General features: G+C 38.0%; 5 protein-coding genes across 8 annotated transcripts; all 5 read left to right on the forward strand.

The window, feature by feature from the left end:
- On the forward strand, positions 1-1,077 carry LOC113776016 (CLAVATA3/ESR (CLE)-related protein TDIF). Its single transcript, XM_027321084.1, has one exon. The coding sequence runs from the start codon at positions 191-193 to the stop codon at positions 581-583; it is 393 nt and encodes a 130-aa protein (XP_027176885.1). The 5' UTR covers positions 1-190; the 3' UTR covers positions 584-1,077.
- A 2,709-nt stretch (positions 1,078-3,786) lies between these two features.
- Positions 3,787-11,874, forward strand: LOC113779217. Of its 2 annotated transcripts, none has more exons than XM_027324752.1 (17): positions 3,787-4,009; positions 4,112-4,241; positions 4,529-4,627; positions 5,371-5,530; positions 5,639-5,777; positions 6,565-6,658; positions 7,546-7,686; positions 8,323-8,423; positions 8,612-8,725; positions 8,919-9,142; positions 9,807-9,865; positions 9,941-10,126; positions 10,202-10,325; positions 10,400-10,458; positions 10,721-10,866; positions 11,013-11,177; positions 11,382-11,874. In XM_027324752.1, exons 2-17 carry the CDS (start codon positions 4,199-4,201, stop codon positions 11,673-11,675), a joined length of 2,148 nt encoding a protein of 715 aa, XP_027180553.1. In that variant the 5' UTR covers positions 3,787-4,009; positions 4,112-4,198; the 3' UTR covers positions 11,676-11,874. The 2 variants fall into 2 exon arrangements, with proteins under 2 accessions (XP_027180553.1, XP_027180544.1); XM_027324743.1 differs by having other exon boundaries at positions 4,539-4,627.
- Positions 11,875-12,557: 683 nt separating this feature from the next.
- Positions 12,558-14,940, forward strand: LOC113783180 (pentatricopeptide repeat-containing protein At4g15720-like). Its single transcript, XM_027329281.1, has 2 exons — positions 12,558-13,174; positions 13,280-14,940. The coding sequence occupies exons 1-2, from the start codon at positions 12,650-12,652 to the stop codon at positions 14,741-14,743; spliced, it is 1,989 nt and encodes a 662-aa protein (XP_027185082.1). The 5' UTR covers positions 12,558-12,649; the 3' UTR covers positions 14,744-14,940.
- A 3,685-nt stretch (positions 14,941-18,625) lies between these two features.
- Positions 18,626-21,912, forward strand: LOC113774125 (probable serine/threonine-protein kinase PBL25). Its single transcript, XM_027318691.1, has 5 exons — positions 18,626-18,715; positions 18,839-19,186; positions 19,271-19,460; positions 20,339-20,730; positions 21,541-21,912. Exons 1-5 carry the CDS (start codon positions 18,626-18,628, stop codon positions 21,910-21,912), a joined length of 1,392 nt encoding a protein of 463 aa, XP_027174492.1.
- Positions 21,913-23,519: 1,607 nt separating this feature from the next.
- Positions 23,520-27,298, forward strand: LOC113750510 (thiamine-repressible mitochondrial transport protein THI74). 3 transcript variants are annotated; one of them, XM_027294488.1, is made up of 5 exons: positions 23,520-23,735; positions 23,896-24,025; positions 24,106-24,766; positions 24,919-25,342; positions 26,667-27,298. In XM_027294488.1, the coding sequence occupies exons 3-5, from the start codon at positions 24,251-24,253 to the stop codon at positions 26,957-26,959; spliced, it is 1,233 nt and encodes a 410-aa protein (XP_027150289.1). In that variant the 5' UTR covers positions 23,520-23,735; positions 23,896-24,025; positions 24,106-24,250; the 3' UTR covers positions 26,960-27,298. The 3 variants fall into 3 exon arrangements, with proteins under 3 accessions (XP_027150289.1, XP_027150285.1, XP_027150280.1); XM_027294484.1 differs by having other exon boundaries at positions 23,896-24,766; XM_027294479.1 differs by lacking the exon at positions 23,896-24,025.
- Positions 27,299-27,384: the final 86 nt, after the last annotated feature.

Consider the following 27,384-nt stretch of genomic DNA (forward strand, 5'->3'; position numbering starts at 1 on the left):
TGTACCGAATTTCAAAAACTTCTTTCCCATGTTTACTTTTGGTGAAGCTTCTCTCCTCCCATCTTTCCATCTTTCTTCCTTTCCTTCTATTCTTTGTCTCCCTCTTTCTCTTTCTTCTCTGTCTTCTGCCCTCCGCGACTCTGGATCTCTAGCTACTTAGCTAGCAGTTGGGGAGGTGTATAAGTGGTTCATGGATATTGATCTCTTGTGGGCCGTCGGGGGGTGGCTTCTTATTCCTGATTGCATGGCAACATTGAAAACCTCATCGAAAATCTCCGAAAGCTCTTCAAAATCCCAAAACCCTTTCCTTCTCTTTCTTGGCCTCATTTTCATCTTCCTCGTTCTCGTACACTCCTCTGATCCCTCCATTAGTCCATCTCTGGAATCAACTCAAACTCTTGTCCCTCATTCTTCACCATCATCAGCCTCATCGCCATCACCACCATCATCTGCTATGAAACTGCACTCCAGAAGGAGCAAAACTATGCACACGCCATCATCATCATCATCATCTTCTGCTTCTAGGGAGTTTGAAGCTGGTGAACATGAAGTTCCAAGCGGACCAAACCCCATATCAAATTGAAAAGGTAAGCTCGTTGAATTACACAATTTGAAGTCTACTCACGAACCGGGAAGGATGCTAGCTAGCTAGCTTGAGTCGTTGCTATCATCTCTGGTAATCCTCGTATCAGTCGCCGCCAAATATTAGTTGTCCTCAGCGAGAGGATTAAGTTAATTGGCTTTGTTGTCTTGGCCATTGTTATTAGCATCACTTTTTGCCCTTAATTCTCTATCATATCCTCTTTTGTAGAATTGTATAGCAAAAGAACCTATTTATAATATATCCTTGTATGTAAGGATCTACATATTTCGGATATAGATCATAAACTATCCATGATAATTATTATGGTATTGTACTAGATTGCTGTTGTTAGTGTTACATATAGTTTTGAGACATAGGAAGAGAGAGAGAGAGAGAGAGAGCATCTTTAGTTTGCTTGTGTAATTCGTTGATTGGTTGAAATATTTATGTATATTTTCTTTCTTTCTTTCTACTTTGCTTCAAGCATTTATTCCTTTCAAATTTCTCGAACGAGCAAGCTTTTATCACTCCCTCCTTTGTCTTGGTGCAGTCTTTTCGTCAATAAGTTTTTTCCATTTTATGATACCTGTCTGAAGGATGGATAGCAGGACATAACAAATAACAAGATGAACTGCATGTTCATAAGTTTTCTACTCCTCCAGATTTTATTTATTTTATTTTCTGAACCGATCAAGCTGGTCGAAGTTAATTGATTACGAAGCCGTGATGCCTGTAATATCTCTGAATCTGTTTCATGGTTCCATTAGGGTTTCCTTCGTTTTTCATGAGGAGGGGTAAAGGGAAGAAGAACACGGGATCTTGAACAAAGGTTGGTTCAGTGGTGTCAGATCCGTGGTGGAAGTACCTTTTGTTATTTCCTGCAACATTATTTCAGTAGCTTTGGACTTTTACTTTTGTCTTCTCAAAACACAAAATCCAATAAAGCTGATACCAAACAGACATGATGAGCCCATGATTTCATAATGATAACAGTCTCATTTCCTGTAATTGAGCAATCATATGCGCCCAGTGGCAGTTCTATTCAGCAAAACTAATAAAGAAAGAAAGAAGTTTTGGCGTACGGATGTGAGAAGAAAAGTTTAGTGCAATGTCTCATCATCCTTTGACACAAACATATGGTCTTGTTGACGATGGATGCTTCTTGTTAATTGTACGATTTGGTGCTGTGTTGGGGAACTATTTGTATTGGAAAAAGAAAACCACTTTAATGTTATGGTTAGCTATTGTTTGATTATGAATGAATGCATGCCAGCTGATGACAAAGAAAGTACTCCCATTACTGATTACTGGTAACAGTTTGTACTAGTAGCAGTAGTATATATTGTACATTTGTGCAGGCAACATAAGTGCCCTGTATTATTTACTAGTGACGCTTCGGTACGCTTTGATCATATCCAACTTAATTACAATGTTTACGAGAGAAAGAGGAGGGTCATAAATTGGTTGAGAATAATAGATCTCTTCTTTAAAGACTAAATAAACAAAAAGTATTCGTAACTACGAGAGCCCATATTCGATCATCAACATAAACATACGCTTAATTACTAGTTCCACCAAAAAAAAAAGAGAGAGAGAGAGAAAGAAAAAAAGATTTGATGGGAGTTAAAATGGTTAAGTTTGCTTACAACTTTGTAGTAGTTAAAGAGATGTTACACTACAATACAATAGTTGATGTTTCCAAGGTCCTGGCGTCAATAAACTTGTATTTATTAACATAATATGCACATGGGAAATGAGTCCTAATACAAAATTTTATCACGTCTAGGATTAGTCTTATGTCATATAATTAAGAAATTAACTATTTTTCTCTACTCTAAGAGACATAATTCGTGGTAAGATAGGCATAATTCCTCCCAATTTTTGGTAAATTTTGTACGATAGAAATTTTCAAAACAATTGTGGTTGACGAAAAAAGCATTCTAGGAAGGCAAAGAGACAAGCTCAACCGGAAGAAGCAATTGACATTACATACACGAAGGTGAAATGGTACTCTGCTTACCTCATACAAGGAAATTGGCCGGACCTCTTCTGGAAAGCTGAACTGCAATCAAGAATGTCAAGGCGGTTTGCTTTTGCTTTTTTTTTTTTTTTTTTCTTTCACGCCATCACTGAAAAAGTTGATTAGAAAAAAGGCAAAAAAAAGTCAGTCCCTTGGGTCATGGTAGCAGGGATACAAGACCGCAAGGCATGGTCAAGAAGCTACAATGCCATCTTTAGCATGCAGGCCCAAAATGCAAAGCGTTCCCCTTTTGCGAAAGTAAAAATCTGCTCTCTGCCTCTGTCTTGGTACTCAAGCTGCCATGGCTCACGAATACTACTAGTTGGATTACTACTTCGTCACAATCAAATCAACACAGTGCAAAGTAGGATTAGTAACAAATTGGCTCCTCCAAAGCATACGTTTTCATAGTTGCGTCCCAAATTCGGTATGATTTATGGTGTGTTCGATAGATAGATGGAACTGAAGTATGAAAACTAAACTCTAAAATTTGAATCCATTAAGTTACTAAATTGAATTATTAAGCACAAAATTTGATACATTTGAGCTACTAAGTACTACATCTGATACATTTGAGTGTATATTATATTAAATGATAAGTGAATAGCTTAACACTTTGTTAAGTAGTACTAAATCTGATACCTTTAAATGCATATCACATTAAATGATAAGTGAATAGTTTATCACTTATTTTGAAGGCAAGTTTTGTTTAAAAAATTCAGTGTCATTTAATTAATTCAATTAATTCAGATGTTTTATTTTTTACCATTAAATGCATCTGAACATATTAAAATCTGAGCCTATTAAGTATAACTTTAAGCATTGAATTAGGTTAAAGTCACATGAGTTGCAAGTGTGGCATGGCAGAAAAAAAAATGGAAAAAGGAAAAGCCCAATCTAATGCTTTTGTCTTATTTTCAGCAAAACTTTAAGAAAATAGAAAAGGACAAAGGCCCAACAAGAAGCTCGAAAAAAATGAAGGCTTCAAGTATGCGGTGCCCAGTTAATCTAAGTTGGGTAAGCATTAAGCATGCATCTCTAGGGCCTGGCAGTGGATGCGCTTTCTTGTCAGCCCAATATGGGATTCCCCGTTCGTACTCCAAGCAAAGCTGTACTACAAAATAGTAGTAACAGCTAAGCCTGGATCCAAATTCCAAACCTGCTTTCGTCGAAACTATTTCGAAGCAGTTGTAGTCCAGCAGACTCGAGACTTTGGAAATTCATTCTCCCGCCGTCCTCTCCTCGCCGAGTAATCTCAGGGAGAAGAACGAAAAGCAAAAAAGAGGAAAAGGGTAGCGAAGCAAATAGTAAAAGGTGGATAGATTTCTCTGGGATGGTAATAAAGATGGCAGTCAGAGTTAGGAGCTTTAAGGAAATCCCAAGACTCGTTCCCAAGTTTTACTCTGGTATAAATTTTACTCCTACAACCTACCTACTCATCATTTCTATTGAACTCAATTAATTTCTGTTCTTTTAATTAGCTCTTTTGCTTTCTTATTTCTTGTTAGTTTGTTATGGAAGTTACCAATCATCTAGGGGAGGCATTGATAATTTGTGGCTGCGTTGGTTATCTTCGAGTCATGAGTGCTTGAGAAATGACAAGAAGCTCGAATGGAGCAGAAGCCTTCATTCCCAGAGGTAGTAATAATTTCAATTTCTATTTTTTCATTGAGGATTCTGGTAGAAATAATCTTAATTGAAACGGTAACAGCAGTGATTTGCTAGTACTGTCATTTAGGATTTTGTATAGTTTTTAATTGTCCAAGCAAAATTGAGAATCATTACTTGTTTAAATCTTAATTCTTGATTAAATTATTGAGGGCTTGATTTGACTGAGGAGGTTACTGGTCAATTCCTAATGTGGGACCTTTGCTATTATGATCAATGTTTGCCAGCTCCCAAAAGTTCTTACTTTTCAATGACAGTTATTTTCAGGTACTCAACATCGCGAGAGGTATCACTTGAACCTCTATCTGAAGCTGATTTCCTTTCTTTTATGCAATCTACTCTCGATGAACACCAAGGTGAGGCAGACCCACATGTTTAATTTCTAAGAACTATGTTTATTTTGTAGAAGTTTGCTTCTTTCTGCAATCAACATCACCCGTGTACTTTTGATCATAATGACACTTCTAATTTGATCGTATTTTAGATGCTATAATGGACATAAAATTGACTATTTGGCGTTTCTTTGGGTGCAAAGAGTGAAGGTTGAGATTGTTGGTTGGCACAGAATACCGTGCCTATAATACCATGTCTATGATGCGTTTAATATTTGATAGTGGAAATCCATTTTAAAACTAATCTGCTAGATTAGATAATGAAGATGAACTATTTTACAATGTTTTGGCTATTAGAACTCGATGTTCTGTGTTTATATTAGCTGTTTGGTGCTTGCCAACTTGTATTATAATTATTTACTGATAAAAAATGTGCTCTTTTTAAGTGGATATTCTAGACCACTTTCTGGTTGTGCATGTTGGAACATCAAGTAAATGGTTGGTTGACTTTTAAAATGGGAAGATAAAGAGACAATGCCGTTCTGGGACACCCAGACTGCGATTTCTGTTTCCATTTGTACCTTGAAAGAGTGAAGGTAGTGGTTGAAGAAGGTTTATAAGTGGTACAGAACTCATGGTTATAAAAGTCTTATATTGCATATAATCTATTACATTTACATTACTATTTAAGTCATTTACCCTTCTACCGGGTGTCAAGTCTCGGAGTAGCAAGCTCATCTTTCTGAAAGTTCATGTTGTAACCACAGGCTATTCCTATAGGTGGTTAAACAAACATGAGGGGTGCAAGAGTTTCTTTAAGAAAGATGGAATCTTCTTAATTGTTGCTGGTGAAGATATTGGAGATTTTGTGCTATCTGGCTGTAATCCCTTGAGCATGTTTGAGAAGGTTAAATCACTTCAGCAAAGGTAGAGTAAACACCTACTGTCAGCTACTTAAGCTTGTTGAATCTGACTGTAGAAGTATGTGACTATATCAGTTAGATCACTCAGTGCTTCTTATTATTGTGGTTGCAGGTATCCTTCTCTACAGGTGATGGGATTCCAATATAGTCCATCAATTTCTTTAAATGCTGTTCCAACAAATTTACTCTGGAGGATCATGGCTGAGTACATTTTGTTTCCCGTTTTATTGTCTAACAAGTGTTATCCTCAGGTGTGTCACTATTTTTTGTTTTAGGGGCCAAGGGAAGAATTCGTATGGATTGGTTACTCAAAGTAGTTAAACTAACCTCCTATGAGAATTTGTTCAACGTGGTCTTCCAAATTATCTTGCAAAAAGTCTGCCAAACCTTACATTGAAGAAATACTTAGCTTCCTACTTTAGATCCAAAAGTAATATTGCTTTGCTTGTAGTTTCACTTTGACCTTTTTTTGGGAAAAAGTTGAGCAATTGTGCTCTATCTCAATCTGAATGATGCTGTTCTCTGAATCATGTTGATATGCCTACAATCTTGTTGCATGATTATGAAAAGAGTACCATCTTATATATATGCACACATTTGTACACACATAGACAAATCTATCTTGTTTCAAATCTATTCAGTTGGTTGAACTTGAGGTGCTTTTTCCAATTTTTTCATCAGGTCATTGTGGCTAGATCAGTTGCATCGCCATTTTCATTGTCCTATATCCCATGTATGGTTGTACTACAATATAGAGAAATTGTTGTTATATTTGATGCTCATCTTTTATTTGTTTTGCTTTGTTTAAATCTGAAAGCACCAACTGTGTTTGGGAATGTTACTTGTTAGTTGTGGTATTAAGTTTCAATTTTTTATCACGTGATCATTCTTGTGTCTCTGACAATGTAATTGGAATGCAGATTCATTATCTTTGGAGCTGATGCCTTCAAATACAAATCTTGTGTGTTCTTTGTCTCACTTTGCTTGAAGGCCATTTATTTTCATATACATGTAACTTTTTTTTTTTCATTTGATTAGAAAAAAGATGGTCCCTGCTACATAATGTTTAAGGGGTTTGAGAGTCCTTTGATCTATCACGAGAAGGATGTTGATCTTGCAACTCTTGATAAAGGTATACAGCTTCCTTGTCGTGTATCTGTTGGCCTATTACAACACCTATTTAGACGTCAGTGTATCAAATTTTCTTTTTTCTGTCATCATTCAAATATAAATACTGGTACTCGTGCATTTGACATGCATACACTTAGTGCATGAACTTGATTTTTGATGGTGGTGATCTTACTCGTGAAGTTTTTAGATCCCTAACCGAATTGATTCTGAAGTACCAACTAAAGGATCTTGCTACCAGAAAGAGTTTTTACTAGCTTTACTTATGATGACTGCTTATTTCACCTGTTATAAATTAGGGTATCACAGGGCTTTTGAATTTATCTTCTTGTTTAATCTCACAATATTTCAAACATGCATTTCCGTTGCACTTCTCTTTATTTTATGTTGTCTAAAATTTTCTTGTTTTCTATGTGCATTTTTGTACCTTTGTTAGAGACAAATTAACTTGTTACTGAAAAGCTTGCATGTTCTGGATTAGAATCACCTTTTGAATTTCTTTCATATTGAAGTAAAAACACGAATCCTCATTTCCTACTAGATTTATGCTGTATACATGATGTTTAGCGGGAACCCTATTTAAGTGCGGAATATTTTTATGTGGTCCTGAAACTTCCTTTGTTGTCTTGGCCTTACTTTATGCTGCACAGAAGTCTTTCTATAGGCTGTCTTGGGGGCTGTGACACCATAAGTTTACATGAAATAGTCCTCTTTCTAGACCTCTAAAGCTTGTGGGGCTCAATGAAGATTGAAATGATTGGTAGTGGCTTTTTCATGGTTCTTTCTATTATAGTCATGGATTGTTTATTGCAGAATCTATCAGAGATTGCAGTTGTTGTTCACATTGTTTTATTCATTCTTAGGTTCTTTCTTTGGTTATCTTAATTGCAGCTGTCAAAATCTTAACTGCGGATCATGGTCAGATCTCTAGGTTGGTAAATAAGCTGGAAAGCAGTTGGGCAAATCGAATTCAGATTGTCAAGGAACCACATCACTACTCATCCTTGCGGAATTTGTTTCTTTGCTTCCCAGGTGAATATTTCTAAATATATTGGTTAAATAAATCTATCGCCTGATGCTGCAATGGGAATCTTTCTGGCATATGTGACTAGAATAGTTGTAAATAAACAAGTAGGTAAGTTTGATGGCCTGCAACATAATGGAATTCTTCTCAACAGAACAGTTAGGATGGTCTCTTTTACTTCTAGTTGAATTGTAGAACTTAGAATTCTTGTGTTCATTCATGACTTGTCTGAAGAGTTGGCCCGGGTTACTGCTGTTCCATGAATAGCTTGTGCAACCTTCCATACATGATTAAATGAGACGTGCTACCCATGGAAAATGTTAAAAAGCTATATAATCTTTTGTATACATGATGAATGCCCTTTTCTGTTCTCTTGTATTCTTGTCTTTGTTTTTATTTTTGGCCCCTTTTTGCTTGGTATAGGAGCTCAGAGAGAGATTATTGTGCAATCAAGTTCAGTTAAATCCTGATGGTTGAGCCATTAGCAAGGAGCATTATTGCATCTTTCAACATTAATTGTCTGGGTCATATTAGATTTGTCCCAGTGTTTCTTGGCTCTAAACCTAGTACCTGTACAGCTATTATAAGATGTTGGATTATTTCAGTTGAAAATGAGAATTGTAATTGTTCCTTATTTTTGGCAGGTTGTATTTCTGTAGATGAAGATGGAAATCGCTTGTTCCTTTCTGATTCTAACCATCATCGCATCATCATCTTTGATATCAATGCAAAGATTTTGGACTCTGTATGTGGGTGTGGGTGTGTGTGTGTGTGTATATATATATTTTTTGATTTTTGACTTTAGTTCTTACGAAATTCAACTGTCAAATTGTGAATTCCTTGAAATTAACCCTGAAAACTAGAAGTATTTAATAGTATTATCATTGTGGAGAAAGCAGAAGTTTTATGGTATTCATTATTATCTGAATTCAGATAGGTTCTGTTCCTGGTTTTGAGGATGCAGAGTTTGAGAATGCCAAGTTGATGCGCCCTGCTGCCTCTTTTTATCATGCTCCTGAGGATTGTTTGTATTTTGTCGACTCGGAGGTATATTTTTTCTCTTTATATTTTCTTATGTAATATGGTGTATCTATTATTGATGCATGATGTTGATTGTAGTCTTATATATGAATTTTCTATTTTCTGATTCTTCTCTTGCTGTACTTGCTTTCTTTCTTTTTGGCTTTATCTTCTTGTAGCTCGCCGGCAAATTTAACTGACTCTGTTTTCCTCATTGAAGAACCATGCCATAAGGAGAGCTGATATGCAGAGAAGGGTCGTTGAGACAATTTATCCGACAAACACTAGTAAAAAGACTACTAGTTTATGGAGCTGGGTCCTGGATAAGCTTGGGAAGAAGAGAGAAGTAGACACTCCATCTGAGGCGTTTCATTCTGATTCATTGTTGTTTCCTTGGCATCTATTAAAGTCAACCAGCAATGATCTCTTTGTTCTCAATCGCAGGTATAAAACTTTAATTGCCTCATTTACAAATAAACCTGCTTCAAGCTCTAGTTGTATAGCTGAAGGTCTAATTCAATAATGGTGATTGTGAGAAAGTTTATCTGAATTATTAAGAGCCTCTGTATGGTTAAGGAGGCACAAAGCTCAAATCTTCAGAGACAGAATGCCTTGACATGTCTTTTCCAGTAATGTTGCTGTTCTTTGCTGTTATTCTTGTTTGTGCGGAAGAGGGGTATTCTGAAAGTGTCTGCATAGCTAATTTTTGAACAGAAAAAGCACCAGATTGCCACTTCTCACCTAAGACCATGGTTTCTTTCTTTTCGTTTTATCCTGTCGATTGCTTCTAAGGCTTCTAAAAGTGGGTCTGAGGGTCAACTGAGACTGATCAATTCTTCTTGGTCCCTTCCCATTTTCTGGACCAAGCTTATCTTTGCTTACAGAGATAGCATTTGCGATTTGATAATTGCAGATACTGTATCCCATTATCTGTTGTTTGTCCTTGGCTGATGTAGTAATGCTTCCTATTCTTGCTTTAGCAAAGGCTGTCTGTAGGAAAGTTATGCTATCTTAAATGACGAGATCATCTTTTTTTTCCCCTCAGTGTGGTTGGGTGGGATTGGTGTTGAGGTGTGGGATGGTGTGATTGATTTACTTCCTTGTTCAGCTTTGGAACTCTATGGATTGTGGATCTGGCTTGTGGGGTTATTAAAGAAGTGGTAAAAGGTCAGTAATTTGTGATTGTTTTTTATTTTCTCTCATTTGTAAGGTTCATAGTATTGATTTGTCAATATTTAAAAGGTCTTCCGAAGGTTTTGGAAATCTGTGGAGAGATGATTATGGAGAAATCATCTGTTTTGAAGCATATACCTAGTGATTGGTTGCAGCAACATTTAGGCATGACTTCCTCATTGGATGGAATTCCTCATTCTGGCTTGTTGTCCTCTGTAGCAAATTTTAAGGATGATTTAGTCCTCTGTGATGCAGGTACAATATTTACCCATCTCTCTTCCTTATTAAGTGGCTTGTGCGATTCATGTTGTGATTAATGTTTCTGTGAAGTGGGTCAGATGGTATTCAAACTTAATGGAAAATCAGGGTCAATATCAAGCTTTCAATTCTCAAATTTTGGTGTCCTTGGGCTTCCTTATTGGTTCTCATTCCCATTGGAACGAGTTTGTGCAGCGTAAGTAAATTGGCTTTCTATGGTAGTTACTTTTTCAGTTACCTTATTGACATATTTTTCTTCTCTTGATGTAGGGGTGATGTATTATCCGAAATGCACATTGATCATATAGAAGGTTTCAGCTTGTTGCCAGGTATTGACTGCTTTGACAAAGTGAATTTCATTGACAGTAACTTTCTGGTAGTCGTTGCAGGGGCCGCTTGGACAGCCCCAGGAAGCTTTTCTATTTAAGTTCATTGCTTCAGCCACTATGATTATAGTATATGAGTTCATCAGTCAATTGACTAAATCTGAGCATGAGATGAATAACCTTTTTCTGTGTGGTATCTTCCTCTGATTCTGATTAATCATCTTGTTGGAACTCTCAATCCTTCTCTGGCTATTGTTGTGTACAGGTAGAGTAAACATATTGATGAAGATACTGATTCCCGAAGAGATGGATCTTGTAGAACCATTGGATAAAAGTTGTATATGGTGCCAGGCAAGAGGAACGGCAATGGAAGTCTCTGGAGCTGAGAGCAAGGCTGATTCTTCTGAAAAGGTTCTATTATGCCTTTCCAATATGTTCCAGTTTTTAACCTTGGGTTGGATAGCTTAAGCTTCCTCCAACAATGCAGTTTAAAGTGGAAAAGAAAAAGAAACGTCCAGTAGATGCAGAGTTCATCATAGTTTTGGACGTGTATGCAGGTTGGTGTTGCCCAACAGTGGTATGATGAAATTGACCACCTAACATTCACGACATCAGAAGGGGAATCAACAACAGCAGCGGAGACCACAGGTGAAAACAGGGTAGTTCAAGAAGGCAGAGTTTGCATTGATTGCACCGTTTCAACAAGTCCTGGAACAAGTGAGGTACGACTGTATTCACTTTGTTGCTTTCCTGTAATCTTCTTGTCAGAAGCACATAATTGTACTGCTCGTAGTCAGGTCGGGGAACATTTCCATTTGCCGTCGATCTTTAGAATGGTTACCTCACCTAATCTTAGTTTGCTTCCTCTTTGAATTATAGAACTCATTTTGTTCCATAACTTGCACCTCATCTTCATTATTGTCCAGGTCATCATATATGCACCACTATATTTAAGGCTAAAAAGGAGTTCAAGTTCAAGCACTGACAATCGAGTCGAAGATGCAGCCAGGATAGCAGATATCATCGACCCACTGAGAAAGCCTGCTAGAGATTCAGTCATTCAATTCCTGTTGAGTTCGAAAAGGGATCTAAAAGATCTCATATTTGTTAAGCCCTTGCACGTGAGGCTGAAATTTGATTGTGGTGACCACCCAAAAGCCGATAATTCTAAAAGTGTAGTTCTGACAGCCACCTCTATAGAAGTGAATGTTGCTCTTTGAGATTGCTCTCATTTCTTCACCAACCAAATATGTTTGTTCATAATTATTATTATGTCAGTCATCTCAAGTTCAGTGAACGTTTTTCTGGTTTCTATCATACGCCAGGAGTCCTGAAATAACTGCTACCATGAATCAAGGAGTTTTTTCAATTTGGTACCGAGGAAGCTGTAATAATATAGCGTCGTCATTCCTTCCGTAACTGCAGAAAGTTTGTGAAATGAGTTTTTTTTTTGGACCGGAAGAAATTTCCCATAGTCTCCTCCAGGAAGTGAGTCCTGAATGTATTATTATGTTCACCATTGCTCTGCCCGCGTCCGATGAATGAATGTAGGTGCACACTTTCCCAGTTAGCGTCGTTCAAGGCAAAACAACCGCGTCCGCCTGCACCAAATAAATATGTTGAGGCCGGCCTTCTGAGAATGGCTTATGAGATTCAAATTACTCAGGCGAACCACTCCCTTGTGTGTGTGTGTGTGTGTGTGTGTTTTTTTTTTTTTTTTTGGGTTTTAAAATATCAAAACTTTCTCTTTCTACAATTGAGGTGTATGAGTGTATTTGAATACAGTATTATTTAAAATAATTATTTTTTATGATGTGATACATATAATATTAACGAAGAGTGATTGGAAATATAAATTTTTTTTTTATGAAAAAGAAAAAGGCGACCTGAATGTAATAAATTAGTTTTAAAAAATATGTTTATAATTCAAGAAAATATGTTTGAAAAAAAAAATTGTATCCAATCGAGAAACCATTCATTGTTTGCCCGCTAGCGGTGGGCCTGGGCCCAACATTTCTCTTGCTTTCTTCATCTCCCGTCCAGAAAAGATTGAAAACATTCATCGGTGTTCGTCCGCTGCGTGCGTCCGGCGTCGCCGACGACGGCGACTCAATTGCAACAGATCATTACACATCATCTTGAAGTTTCTGAGAGTTAAATGATCTAATTAGTTAAGAGTTATCCCGTGACATGAATGAACAGACATGCTGGGCTAATCAAACTTGGCCTTGACAGCAATCCTATACACGCCTCCAAACTCATTGCCGAGTACGCACGTTTCCCATCGCCCAGCTCACTGAGTCATGCACACCGAGTCTTCGATCAAGTGCCTTTCTACCTCCAAGACACCCCTCTATGGGCCTCTCTCATCTCCCTCTATTCCCGCTCCCACCAACCCCACAATGCCCTCCATCTCTTCTTCCATATGCTGCGCCCGCCCCAGGCCGTCTCTAATGCCCTGCCCAATACTTACGTCTTTGCTTCCGTTGCTCGGGCCATCGCTTCAGCCCCGGAGCAGCTTTCTCTAGGTCAAACCCTTCATGCCCACGTCATCAAGGCTGGGTTTCTACCGCAGGACGTCGTTGTTGAGACAGCTTTGGTGGATATGTATGCAAAATGCCGGGTTGTAACATGTGCGTACAAGCTGTTTGATGAAATGCCTCGCAGAAACTTGGTGACTTGGAATGCGATGATTTCTGGATATATTCAAAACGGAATGGTAATGGATGGGTTCGAATTGTTTTCAAACATGAAATGCTCGGAGTTTTATGCGCCAGATCGGTTCACTGTGGCGACTATCTTATCTGGCTGTGCTGGTGTGCAGGACTTGATGTTGGGAGAGCAAATGCATGGGTTTGCAATTGTTAGTGGGTTCGAGTTGAATTGTTTGAATGCGATAGCTACCATGTACTTTCATTGTGGTGAAGTTGGTTCGGCTGAGAAAGTTTTGGATGGAATAGGTGGGGATTTTTTTGTAACGCTGACAAAGATTAGAGGGTATGTTTCTAACGCCAAGTATCGTGATGCTTTAAATTGTATATCTTCTGCCAACAACGGCATTATGATTTTGCGTCAGGACCATAAAGTGATTGTTCCTCTTTTAACTGCGTGTGCAAGGCTTTGTTTGCTCAGAGTGGGAAAGCAGCTTCATGGACTTTTCAGTACTTTGGTCGAGTCATGTTTCCAATTTAACTTGTCATATGAAGATGGAGCAATCATTGGATGTGCTTTGATTGATATGTATAGCAAGTGTGGGGATGTTTGTGAAGCTCGGAAAGTTTTTGATCACTTGCTGCCTCAAAATGTTTCCCATGGAAATTCAATGATGTCTGGTTATATATATAATGAATTAATTGGAGATGCTAGGGCTTTGTTGGAGATTTTGCCGGAAAAAAACGTTGTTTCTTGGACCACCATGATGACAGGGTATGTGCAGAGCGGTAAGCCAAAAGAATGTTTAAGTTTACTGGCAGAGATGTATTGTAGCAAAGAAGGGTTGATAGGTAACTGCTTGACTTTTGTGGTTAGTCTTGAGGCATGTAGTTATTTAACAGATCTGGAAAATGGAAAGCAGATTCATGCAAAAGTTGTTCGGACATTAGTGAGTGCGGCCACTAATAATGTAGTCATTGGAACAGCTCTGATAGATATGTATTCCAAGTCCGGAAAATTGAATTATGCGCGGACAGTTTTTGATTTGATGGTGGAGAAAAATGTTGTGGCATGGACATCTATCATCATGGGCCATGCAGTTCACGGTAACGGATTTGATGCCCTAAAACTTTTTCACCAGATGATTGGAATGGGCGTTGAACCAAATGAAGTAACATTTGTTGCTGTGTTAACGGCTTGTAGTCATTGTGGTTTGATGGACAATGGATTGCAGTACTTCAAGATGATGAAGAAGTATGGTTTAGTTCCAAGGGAAGACCATCAAACGTGTCTGATTGATATGTTGGGACGCTTTGGCAGGCTCGATGAAGCATTTCATCTGCTTGAGGAAATTGAAGATACAGATTCCAATTGCGAGTCCTCTTATGGTACTGCATGGGCTGCATTACTTGGGGCTAGTCAGTTACATGGGAACATAAAACTAGGGGAAAGGATAGCTAAAAGAATGGTGAACAGAAACCAAACTTCTACAGCCCACGTTACTCTTTCTAATGTTTATGCAGCAGCTGGATTGTGGGATGAAGCATATGGGGTGAGAGAGAGCTGGAGAAGAGAAGGGGACGTTAATGGTGAGCCTGGTTTTAGTAGCATCAGCACGCACCTTCAGAACTCGTGATCTTGACTTGTTAATTAGAGAAAGCTGTGTCACTGGCATAGAGATGCTATTTTTTGTTGCTTGTGGACAGCACTTTCTATCTGAAAAAAAGTTCGTACATTGATGAGCTGATTGGCAAAAATTTGTATGCAACTCAACTCTGCTTTGGCTGTCAAATGTAATCTTTAGTGTTAATGATAAAAATCTCATCATCCAAATAGAGATGAAAACGATGCCTAAGCTTTTTCAGTTCTCTAGGTCACATGAAAAGGATAGTTTGAATAACAGGCTTCTTCTGAGGCTTAAAAGTAAGATTCTTGATCTTCAGAAGGGGTTCAAGTTGTTTAGACACAACAAATGCTTGAGCTTGGTCTTGGTCTGAGAGGGGCTCGTGATTACCAAGTATTTATCATCTGTTTTGTGCGGCTTCAGGTAGTGGAAATAAGAGTTCCCCGCTATCGACCATGAATTTCCTAGGTATTTATGATGCTTGTTGCTGGAAAAGTCAGCTAGGGGTAGTTTCCGTAAAACTTTAATTCTTCTCTCGGGTAATCTAAAATTTCCCCTTAAACCAGCGTCCAAAAGAATGTAATTTTTTTTTTCCCACGATAGATGATTTTATTGATAAAAACTTACAGTATTTGAGCAACGGTCGAAAGAACTGTACAACATGTACCTTGATACTTAAGGAGTAGCAAAAGTTCTCTCCTCATCTCTGAAAATGCCTAGTGTATATTGGCTAAAATTATTACAATGATCCATATTATCGAGTTTTCTTACACAAAAGGAGTACAATTGAAACAAGTTAACTAAACTCTTGATGACCTCCACAAGCGTGCATGTATGTATGTCTGCCCTTGCGCCTGCCTTTATCATGGATATAAGATGCCTGTTCTCGCATGCTATTTGGATTCTTTACCAACGCTTTTCTTTTGCTTTCATTAAGGCCAATCTTACAGCTTCGGCCTCATCCTGGACTTTCTGATTTGAACTTCTCTCCACCAGTGCCCATTCTGCTTTGGTTTGGGCTCCATTCAGCTTGGCTATGATCCCAATTCCCAGTTTGTGTTCCTCCAAAAGAATGTAACTGCATATTTTATTTTTGTTGATTTGTGGCGCTGTGGATTAAAATCATTTGATTCTGTATCTCAGACCACCGTTAAAAGCAAGCAGAGAATATCTGCAGTGCATTGGACCCGTGACCAATGCGTCAGTTCAAGCTGAATGTTTCTTGCCCGTGAACTATATATGTTTGAATTTCTTGCCACCAACTCACCAACCGTGGAATACCGACCAAAACTGCTTATTTCATCATAAGCAGCTCCTGTCCCTAGCGCTTTGAAATCTATAAGACTATATATCATGATAATAAATATCTTTAAGTTTAGATGCCCTTCAACCACCGGTTGAACATCATGGATGAATATTCCCTTGAACTAATGTGACCTTTGCTGAATGCCCAAGGACAAAAAGGTCTGCCCAACTCCCATGGGAGGACTTATATAAGACGAGCTAGCTTTTACGTGATCCTAGCAAATTCTCTCGAGCATTTTAGTTACCCATCTTTCTTGTCATTCTTGCATAGGAAATTTGCAGAATGTATGTCCAGGGAAGAAGCAGTGCAAGGCAAGCTACTGCTTTTGCGGTTCTGATGATTCTGCTTTCTCTGTTTTCCCGCCTCCGGGCCACTCAAGCAACCACCTACGCCGTTGGGGATTCTTCAGGCTGGAATTTCAACATGGGGAATTGGACAGAAGGGAAGAGATTCAAGGCTGGCGACATACTAAGTAACATCATTTTTTTTAAGTTTCTTTGCAGTAACTAGGACACAATTAGGGTAGTTAATTATGATCGAGGTTTCATATGCTCAGCCGTCGTTTCTCCTCTTTTTCTGCTTTCTTGCAGCTTTCAACTATGATTCTTCTCTACACAATGTTGTGATGGTTGATGCGAAGGGATACGAAAATTGCACTGCTTCATCCAAAGCCAAAATTTACAACAGTGGAAATGATAAGATAAAGCTATCAAGGGGAAAGTACTATTTCATTTGTACCTTTCCGGGCCACTGTGATGGAGGCTTGAAGATTCAACTTGCTGCTTACTAGAAACTAAAATATATAATACATGTCCCGTGTCTAAATAAAGGGTGATATACCATTACCATCCCATTAGTCATCGTAGTTTGTAGGTTATGATGGGTGCTTTGTATGTGGGTTGTTCCATCATCCTCGGTGGGGATCTGGACCTGGAATTTTTAAGTTTGCATGTGTGTTTGTTGTATATGATTCTGAGAACGAGTTATTAGAGTGGGCATCACCATTCACCATTTGCTGATTAGTGTAGCATATACAGGATATGTGCTTTGATTACTATCGGGTAGGTTATTGCCTTCTGGAGTTTGAACGCTAGAATTGCTCATTGAGAAGAGGTTTGTCTCGAGAGGTTTTTCTGCTGATTACTGCAAGAAAGTAGGTTAGGGGCAGGGGCTGTCGGAGTTAATAGTTCAATGAGAGATGAACTTCACAAGCCTGCTGATTTACCTATAAAATCAAGAGCTTTAGAGCAAAACATTGAATTATAAATGATTCACTGGTAATTTTGCATTTAGTATGATCAAGCTTGGGATGCAGGAAAAAAAATAGTAAAAATTAAGTTGGGAAAGAAAAAGTAAAGCCATGTTTGATAATCCAGTTCAACACTTAAATTAATTGATTCAGATTTTAACATATTCAGATCGTTTGATAATAAAAAAAAAATTGAACATTTGAATTAATTAAGTCGCGCTGAATTTTCTAGACAAAACTTGTTCCTAAAATTAAGTGATAAGTTATTCACTTATCACTGAATGTGATATGCACTCAAATGTATTAGATTTAATACTTAACAGTTCAATAATTTAATGGATTCAGACTTCAAATTTCAATATTCAAATTTCAATTTTATCAGGCATCCTAAGGCTTGCTTTGATATCCTGAAATACAGAAATAAAAAAAAATAAAAAAAAGACCTTGTGAAACCAATCTATCAAAACTCATACTTATATTAATTATTAATGTCTCTCTCTGAAAATCATTTGATATTTTTTTTTTTTAAAAAAAAAGGAAAGTCATCCATATGACCATTAAGACACTGATGCAATCTTTCAAAAGAAATAGGGCAATGGAGTGAGTTGTGTTGTGTGTTCCCATCAAAAAGCTTATAGGTAATAAATTTGTCCCTGGCTACGATACAATGGCCAACAATGGCATTGCTGGTGCCAGCTTCCCCGTCAAAGTCTCTCTCCCTTTCCTTTTCTCATTTTCTGCGGGAAATTCAAAATCAAAGTCAACACTCATTCATCTCTCCCTTTTGTCTTTCCCTCGCCTAAATCATCTTTATCGCCATCTCATTTCTGTTGCATGCATTAAAATTCCTACCTTAGATGACATTCATGAGCTGCCTACCTACATAGATTATTAGATCCTTCCGGCGTGTGGAAATATTAGCCCATTGCTTGGATTTAAATTACCCTTTCTTTTGAATTTTTAATCAATTCCCATGTGGTTTTACCATCTGCATTGGTGAATTTAGGTGAAATCTTTCTATTATTCCTTTTCATGCCCAAGTTCTGAAGGATCAAATATAGCAATCATCATCTCTTCCGCTTAATCCCTTGATAAAAGCAAACCTCTGCTAAAGTTGTGGTGTCCAAATTACCAATTCATTTTTGGTTTCTTGATATTTATAAGGTAGAGATCAACAGCCCTTGTTGCTGATTGATTCATATAATTCAGCTAAGTCATCAAGACGATCAGTGTATTATTATCGGGCAACATTTTCTTGGTTGCGATATCATTTTGTAAGGATTGAAAATGAGTTGTTTTTCATGTTTCTCATCCCATGAGAAGAAAGCATCCAAGAAATATGAGAGAGGACCGCACCTTGTGGTTCGTCCTCCGACGGAGCCCCCTCAACAGCAACCTCGGCCCGCTCAATATCAACAGCCACGGCCTGGTAAGTTTGTTAACGTGGCGGCTTTCGCAAACTTTTTGATCATTGAGGACTCGTCTTCTCAGGATGGCTCATTTACAAGTCCAGTTTTCTTTGCCTATAGCATGGCTCTATTGGAGTCTGCAGCACCTTTTCATGAATACTAAGATCATTGATGTTTTAACCATATTTTGTCAACCTGATCTTATGTGGATAAACCTGTTGAGTACAGAGGGAAGGGCTGTAGGATCATTCCTTGGATATGTGATTTCATCTGAAATGCTCGAATTTTGTTGGGCAGATAATCCAAGGAAATTTCCTGGTGAAGCCACAAACCACAAGGCTGACCACAAAGACGGAGCCAATAACATTGCCGCCCAGACATTCACTTTCAGAGAGCTTGCAACGGCGACGAAGAATTTCCGACAGGAATGTTTATTGGGCGAAGGTGGATTTGGACGAGTCTACAAGGGTCGGCTGGAAAAAACTGGCCAGGTAATTCTACATCGTCAAGACTTGTACAACTGGTATTCATCTTGGAACTTGCTTTGGTTTCACTTAAATGTGCTGTTGATACAGGAAATAGCTGTGAAGCAACTAGACCGAAATGGATTACAAGGAAACAGAGAATTTCTTGTAGAGGTTCTGATGCTGAGCCTTCTTCACCATCAAAATCTGGTTAGTCTAATCGGTTACTGTGCTGATGGAGAGCAGAGACTTCTGGTGTACGAGTATATGCCACTGGGATCTCTTGAGGACCATCTACTAGGTACTACTAAATCTCTCTCCCCTGTACTATTAAAATTGGCACCGTTGAAAGATATAATTTATTTCCGTGGACAAAAAAAAAATTCTGAACGTGGCCATCAAATCATGCAAATTCCTTAAAAACAAGCTAATATCAACATTCATACAAGGGAAAATTGTTCAAAACCTACCTCACGCTTCATCAACTGAATTTTTTCGTTCATCACTTTTAAAATATTAACTTGATTTTTGTTATAAATTCAAATTAATTAAATTTGATCATCATCTAAGTTTTCGACCACTTTTTAACCTAAAATCGCCACGTGACATACATGCAGTTATTTTTTATATACAAAAATATCAAATCCCACTTTTCTTTTTTAGTGGTAGAAAAGAATATAAATTAAATCATATCCCGCTTTCTTAGGAGAAAAACTAAATATGGTCTAGGTCAGATCCTATATTTTTAGAGACAAAAGTAAATATGAATCAGATCATTTGTTTAACTACAAATGAGATAAGGTAAAAACTGATTAAAAATTTAGATTGCAACCAAATTTTATCCACTTGATTTTATAAAGGACATTAATTTACTATTTTAAAAGTAAAGAACAAAAAAAATTATTTGACGAAATATGAGAGACGTTTTTGAACGATTTTACTCCGTACAATTAACATTTTGAGTTGAGGTCATTGAGAAGGGAAACCTATCAGCGCCTCGGAATAAATGCCAATAGATAGAACTTTGATTGAAAACAGCAAGAACTTCGTGAGCTGACTGACTCAAATCTGCCTTAAGCTGGATTACTTATGATTGCATACTTACTATTCATTCTCATTGAGAGTACCTTTGCTTAAATCCGAGTGACAGAAAACTCGCTAATTCGAATTTTTCTTCAGAGGTTCGACCGGGTCAACCTCCGCTGGATTGGTTTACAAGGATGAAGATAGCATTACATGCGGCCAAAGGTCTAGAGTATTTGCACGACAAGGCAAATCCCCCAGTAATTTACCGCGACCTAAAGTCGTCTAACATCTTGTTGGACAGGGAGTTCAATGCAAAACTCTCTGACTTTGGATTAGCAAAGCTAGGACCTGTCGGAGATAAATCACATGTGTCTTCCAGGGTAATGGGGACATATGGTTATTGCGCTCCCGAGTACCAAAGAACTGGTCAGCTAACTGTCAAGTCAGATGTATATAGCTTTGGTGTTGTTTTCTTGGAGTTAATTACAGGACGAAGAGCCATTGACACCACAAGGAGTCCCCAGGAGCAGAACCTGGTTTCCTGGGTAAGTTCATCATTGACTTGATTTTGCACCTCAAACTATGGCTACAAACGAATCGAGCCGCTCGCGCGAGCAGTTTTAGTCCATCTTGAGTTGGTCAAATCAAACTCGAGTTCGAGCTCGAACTCGAGTTTTAAATTGACAACTCGTCGATCTTGAGTTTGAATTTGAGTTTGATAAAACTAAATCAAGACTCGATTCGATTAGGGCAAAGCTAAGTTCGACTCAACTCTGCTCATTTGCAACCCTATCACAAACTACTGAGTCATCCTTATCTTTCTTTCCATCTTCCATCTCTTAAGATTTATTCTTAAGAATCCCAAGACTAGAGTGGACAAAAACCCGGCCACCGAGGGCAACGTGAGAGTCATGCATGATTTACATTTGTAGTTATTACTTGGATAACCTCTATTCAATCTGCTCTGTGTCAAATCGTATCTCATAAGCAAATTATGTAATAGTACCATGCAGTTTCTGTAGTTTCGAGCCTGAAAATAAGAGGGTTGGAATTGCTGTCGTGTTGTACGGATGATATAGAATTCCAGATGCATAATATTCCTCCCAAGTCCCAATAGACTGTATTTAACACTCATCCACACTAGGTACAAAAGACAGGACTTTTGAGAAGCAATACCTCTAACATGAATCGTCACAACCTAAGATGAGTATAGACATTATAAGAAAAGCTGAAAATTGGGCTACTGACCATAGCTATCCTTGCAATTCATCTTTGTCTTGTTCTTTTCTGGGAACTGTCCAAGGTTGCACCACTTTCCTGACAGGCCAGCGTTTGTTTTGTTTGATCAATGCCAGGCGGAACCCATGTTCAGGGAACCAAGTAGATTCTCAGAGCTGGTTGATCCACTTCTCCAAGGAAACCTCCCAAGAAAGAGTTTAAACCAAGCAGTGGCGGTTGCTGCAATGTGTCTAAACGAAGATGCCTCGGTTCGACCATTTATCAGTGATGTGGTCACCGCTCTCAGTTATCTCTGGGTAGGACCAGATTCTCCAGGATTGACTGCAAATTCTCCCCCTTTCACGTCGACAGATACAGTGGAAAACAATCGCGAAGTCGATGATATTTCAGCAAATGAACGTCAGAAAGCAGTTGCAGAAGCCATTGAATGGGGTTCCAACTCCAGGACTCAAAACATCCGATCAGTCTCCAATGGTTCTTCAGTGTGACATCAATCTTCATTCATGGTAGTTTCTCCAAGTAGAAAGCTGTATTTTGTTTTAGATAAAAGAGATGAAATTAGATCCTAAAGTAGACCTCAAAACATGGGATTCTGTCATTCTGAATACGTTACACTATCCCACCTGGTTACAGCAACACAAGTACACGCGGTATTTCAATTGCCGTCCTACTTTCTTCATATACCAAGGAAATAGGGGAGTATCTAGGATCATCCTATGCTGCAAAATAACTCAAAGGTTGCTTGCCATGGGTAAATGTAGAATTTCAGCTCGTTCTTAACTTGAATTTTTTTCTACCATGGCTGAACTATTTTCTCTTGTATAAACAGAACGATCACTCACAGATCTCTGGATTTCTTTCAGAATTTACATGAATCCCCCTCGAAGTTTAGAATCATTGAATTCTACTCCTACCACAAACATGCTAATCCCACACTATACAATGGGAAATGAAAACAATTCCATGAATTGTTACTTAAAAAGGGGGCCGGGGGGGGGGGGGGGGATTCTATAAGCAAACCTCCGTGAGGTTAAACAAAAAACTTCCGCAATATAAAACAGTTATATCACATCTATAGCTGTTAAGTCAATCGAGTAGCTCGAAAGCTCGTAAGAGCTCGACTCGTTAAGGCTCGAGCTCGGCTCGTTAATTTTGGTTAACGAGTCGAGCTCGAGCTCGAAACATGCTCGTTTAGTTAACGAGCCGAGTAAGCTCGGCTCGTTTGATACTCGAGTAGCTCGTTAGAGCTCGTTAATGAAGGGCATATTTGTCATTTTAAAAATCAAAATTATAAAAATTAAAAATTATAGATTTTTATTAAGGTTAATTTGCACGAGTTCGAGCTCGAGCTCGTGAAGCTCGACTCGTTTGTGATAAACGAGTCAAGCTCGAGCTCGAGCTCGAGCCACATGTACATTTAACGAGCCGAGTTCGAACACATTTTAAAGTTCGTTTTCCTAACGAGCTCGGCAGCCAAATACTCGGCTCGACTAACAGCTCTAATCACATCATTAGTTGACAACCAAGAGATTAAGTCTGCATTTGATCAAATTGAAATTTGAAATTTAAATCCGTTTAAGTTATTGAATTGTTAAATGTTTAAATCTTAATATTTGAGCGTATTCTGCATTTAAATGATAATAAATAAATAACGTTTCACCAATTTTTTTGGAGTAAATTTTGCATTGATGATGCAAATTCATTTAATTAATTAAGATGTCATATATTTTAATAATCAAATGCGTTTTAACATGTTAAAATTTAATTTTATTAAATTTAAATACTGAATTATATTATTAAACACGGCCATACGTTACATTGATCAATCGCTAAACACAAGTTCACTCATCCAAAAATAAATAAACCAAAATCTAATCATCAGAGTATACAATTTGTAAGAACCTTAAAATTATAAACCAAACTCGGTCGAAGTAGTAATCGGTTCGTTTAAATTGGTTTATACTTTTTTACGCCCCCGTTCGTATTATGAATTGGAAATTCACAATAAATTTCTTGTTTTGGGGTGCTTTTACGATTTACTAACGTAATATCAACTCATTCTGCAATTTACTTATTAAAAGGACATAATTTGGCCGTGACCGCGGCGAAACAAAGGAGAAAACGGGGCACTCGTAATCCCAGGTCGCTTCATCTGGCGGAGGCGAAGATCTACCTGCAACAGTGTAACTGGTACTCTTAAAAGAGACATTATTATAAACTCTTTCCCGACAGAAGGAAAACCGCCAAAGGTCGTTAATCTGATTCTAACCACCACCCTTCAATCCCCAAAATCAACGGAGACTTTTCTCAGGTACGCTTATTTTCTAACTGGTCGACTTTCCTTACCATCTATTTTTTTTGGTCTTTTTCTTTTTCCTTTTCCTTTTTGGGTTGTTTTTCCTGCCTCATTTTATTGCTGTTTCGTTGTATATGATGTTCTTTAATTATGCCGAATTCGACGAATGTTACAGGTAACGGATTGGATGTACTTCTCCGTGGATTTTTCATCAAATGGGGTTTTTAATACTAGGATTGCTACGTACTTAGCTTTGAGATTCTTGGATTGACTTTATCGTGTTGGGTCATTGCTAATAACTTCTAGTAATTTCATTGATCCTTTAGTCAAAGTTCGGATTTTTGTCTTAGGACAGCTTTGTTATTCAGCTGACTTTCTTTTCCAGATTGCTGGTGTGGTACTTGGTTTTCTGATGACAGCAAGAGACGGACTTTCTTGTTGGTGTACTAAAGTACAAATTGGGGCTTTAGCTTTTAGAATGTTCTGGTAGAACAAAGGTCTGATGTTTGATTTGGACTTGGTTTAAAGGAATGAAAAAGCAAATTTGGAGATGGCTTTTGGGCTTATTATATATATTTGCAGTTGCAACTATCTGGATTGCTGCTAGCTTTGTGGTTCAATCAGTTGTGGATGGTGGTGTTTCGCCATTTTTAGTGACATACATTTGTAATTCATTGTTTTTGGTATATATTCCCTTGGTCGAAATTGGCCGGATTTTGGAGGATAAGTATGGTAGCATTCTATTCTGGTGGAAAAAGAAAGAAATTAGTAGTTTGGAACATTTAGCAGACTCAGAGGAGGTGATTCTTCTTGAAAACAATGAGCCTGGCATTCAAGCCGATACTATAGCATTGGATGTGGTTCCTGAAGAACACACTGTCAAAAACCATAGAAGAGGAGTCATTGTTCAAGATGCTAATATTGGATTAGATGCAAAGGGGCGTTGGACACGCACTAGAGTAGCAAAAGTTAGCTTGTTAGTATGCCCGTTTTGGTTTCTTGCACAACTCACATTCAACCTTTCACTGAAGTATACAACCGTAACGGTAAGCTTTTATCCTTATCTTGCCTTCTTCCTTTTACTTTGAGTAAATGGTTGTGTATGTGATCTATGTCCTGTTTCTTTTTTGTTAGCAGTCTAATTGTGCATTCTTGTAGATCTGATTTAATTCTAAATATCTGTTTTGCTTGTGAACAGTCAAATACCATTTTAAGTAGTGCCTCCAGCTTGTTCACCTTTTTGGTTGCTCTTGTGTTTTTGGGAGAGATGTTCACATGGGTGAAGCTATTTAGTGTTCTTCTGTGCATGGGGGGCACCATAATTGTCAGCATGGGTGACTCAGAAGCAGGATCCAGCTCTGTTGCTCCAAACCCTGCTCTTGGAGATATTCTCTCTGTTCTATCTGCAGCCCTCTATGCTGTCTATATTACCCTTATTCGTAAAAAGCTACCAGATGAAGAAGATGGAAAAAGTGGCCAGGCCAGTATGGCACAGTTTCTTGGATTTTTAGGTTTGTTCAACCTCCTCATATTCCTACCAGTTGCCCTAGTACTCAACTTTACCAATCTGGAGCCTTTTAAGATTCTTACGTGGAAGCAACTAGGTCTAATCATTGGTAAAGGTATGTTTAGATCAATTTAAGATCTTCTTCGCACTGCCCATTTCCTTTTAAAATGAGTTTGTGATGTGAACAAAAGATTCATGATTTCTTTTACTTCTCTCTGCTATTCTCTTGTTTTTCTAGAGTGTTTGTTTCACATGATAGCTAAAAACCTAAATATGCTTCATGCGACCTTTATACTGCATTTTAATTTCATTTTGAATTGTAAAGCTCTTATTAGTTCTCCTTTGGTACTCCAGGCTTTTGTTAAGTAAACATTTTGTTGTGCAGTTAATGCTGATATTCTTTTGTTCTTAAGAATAGATTTTAGATACAGCCGAAGACATTAATTCACCCCATTGTGTGTTTTTTCTTCTCTAAAAGATTTTTTAGTTTTCAGCAAAATATGATATCTGGTTTTGCCTGGTATGGAAAATATTTAGAAGCTTTAGAAGACTTTGTTTTATCAATAGTACCTAAACTTGAAGTCAAAAAGAAGTCATTTATCTTCCTTTGCCCACCTCATTACTTGAGAATCATGACAAAAGAAATCAGGAGGAAAAAATTAAACAAGACTAATAACTGATAACTGCTTTTTGTGATAGAGAATCCGCTGTTAAAGATTTAAAATCATTTCAAAGTTAAAAGAAAGATAGCGGGTGCAGTTGCCTCGACTATCCTCTGCTAAATCAGCCATTCTAATTGAGCGAAAATCTTAGAGCTGCCTCAAGGTATTCATCCTTTTAAGCCAATTTCATAAAACCGAGCAAAGGCTTTCTATCAAACAAGTCGTTTATGGCTGATGGAGGTTTACTTTGTCTCACCATACTGGTCATCTTTAAAATTAGTTCTATTTATTTTGAACACTTGAAACCTTAAAAATGATCTTCTCCAACCATGGTTGATTCGAGAGTTCAATATCTAGCATCTGGCCAAATTTCTATCTTGAGGAAGAAGCCAAGGATGTGAGGTAGCAGGGAGTGGTAAGCTTTTGAAGGTTATTAATGTGGTGAGGGAGCAGGGAGTGGTAAGCTTTTGATGTGAGGAAGAAGCCAAATTTCATGTTATTAATGTGGTGAGGGAGCAGGGAGTGGTAAGCTTTTGAAGGTTATTCTCATTGTGACCTAACTCTGGCATGCACAAAGTCACATTAATAAGGTGGTTCTTTGATCCTGGGAACAGCCTTATTCTTTGAATTGCTTTGTGCAGAATAGGTTCCAACTTCCAAATTATATCCAAATCTTTAGCTTTTCTTGGCAGGATGATGAGCCTATCAATTGCTTCCTTATATTGCTCTTTTTTACATGTTTGTCAATCTGTCTAAATGTCTTACAAATATGACTAGGTTTGCTGGATAATGTCTTGAGTGATTATTTGTGGGCAAAAGCAGTTCTTCTCACTAGTACAACGGTAGCAACAGCTGGACTTACCATACAAGTTCCATTGGCTGCAGTTGTGGATTCAATTACCGGAAACACACCCCACCTCTTAGATTACATTGGCGCAGCTGCTGTTATGGTTGGTTTTGCAGGCATTAACATCCCTCCAAATAGCTGCTCAGGATCAGAACAAGGATCTTTGGAACTCGAGAAGGGTAGTCTCAGTTCAGCTGGGCAGGATCACCAATCATCAAGATGACCTGCTGTATCTTTTCTGTATTTCTCGTCTCATGTCCTGGAGCTGTGAAATTTTTGTCCACTTGTCTTTTAACATTCATTTCAGGGGAGTGATGCGATGGCCGATGTTTACTGCTGCTTAGGGCCCAGAGGAGGAAAAAAACCGGGATTGGCACTTCAGCCCTCGTTAAATTGTAAATCTTTGAGAAATATACAAAGAGTCAAAGATCCAAAATCCAGCAGAGAATCTTCCTTAAAACTCATCTTGGAACGAGGTTCGGTGTTCTTGGCCGGTTATTGTGCGCGTCCTATTGCTTAGAATTCTCGTCTTCTTCAATACAAAAAGCCAAAAAAAAAAAAAGGAAGAGCAAGAGTGAAGCTTACGGTCATTTTATTGATTACAATACTGCAAAAATATTCCGAGATCTAGCAGGATTTGTTTTGTTT

The sequence above is a fragment of the Coffea eugenioides genome, chromosome 1 (assembly GCF_003713205.1).
Source record: "Coffea eugenioides isolate CCC68of chromosome 1, Ceug_1.0, whole genome shotgun sequence".
NCBI classification, from domain to species: Eukaryota; Viridiplantae; Streptophyta; class Magnoliopsida; order Gentianales; family Rubiaceae; genus Coffea; species Coffea eugenioides.

Coding starts and splice junctions, on each gene's coding strand:
- LOC113750510 (XM_027294484.1), top strand. CDS start 24,251: ATGAAAAAGCAAATTTGGAGATGGCTTTTGGGCTTATTATATATATTT. Junction 24,767..24,918: donor TGAAGTATACAACCGTAACG/GTAAGCTTTTAT, acceptor GCTTGTGAACAG/TCAAATACCATTTTAAGTAG. Junction 25,343..26,666: donor AGGTCTAATCATTGGTAAAG/GTATGTTTAGAT, acceptor AAATATGACTAG/GTTTGCTGGATAATGTCTTG.
- LOC113783180 (XM_027329281.1), top strand. CDS start 12,650: ATGAACAGACATGCTGGGCTAATCAAACTTGGCCTTGACAGCAATCCT. Junction 13,175..13,279: donor GATATATTCAAAACGGAATG/GTAATGGATGGG, acceptor GCTGGTGTGCAG/GACTTGATGTTGGGAGAGCA.
- LOC113774125 (XM_027318691.1), top strand. CDS start 18,626: ATGAGAGAGGACCGCACCTTGTGGTTCGTCCTCCGACGGAGCCCCCTC. Junction 19,461..20,338: donor TCTTGAGGACCATCTACTAG/GTACTACTAAAT, acceptor ATTTTTCTTCAG/AGGTTCGACCGGGTCAACCT. Junction 20,731..21,540: donor AGCAGAACCTGGTTTCCTGG/GTAAGTTCATCA, acceptor GATCAATGCCAG/GCGGAACCCATGTTCAGGGA.
- LOC113776016 (XM_027321084.1), top strand. CDS start 191: ATGGATATTGATCTCTTGTGGGCCGTCGGGGGGTGGCTTCTTATTCCT.
- LOC113779217 (XM_027324743.1), top strand. CDS start 3,937: ATGGTAATAAAGATGGCAGTCAGAGTTAGGAGCTTTAAGGAAATCCCA. Junction 4,010..4,111: donor CGTTCCCAAGTTTTACTCTG/GTATAAATTTTA, acceptor ATTTCTTGTTAG/TTTGTTATGGAAGTTACCAA. Junction 8,424..8,611: donor ATGCAAAGATTTTGGACTCT/GTATGTGGGTGT, acceptor ATCTGAATTCAG/ATAGGTTCTGTTCCTGGTTT.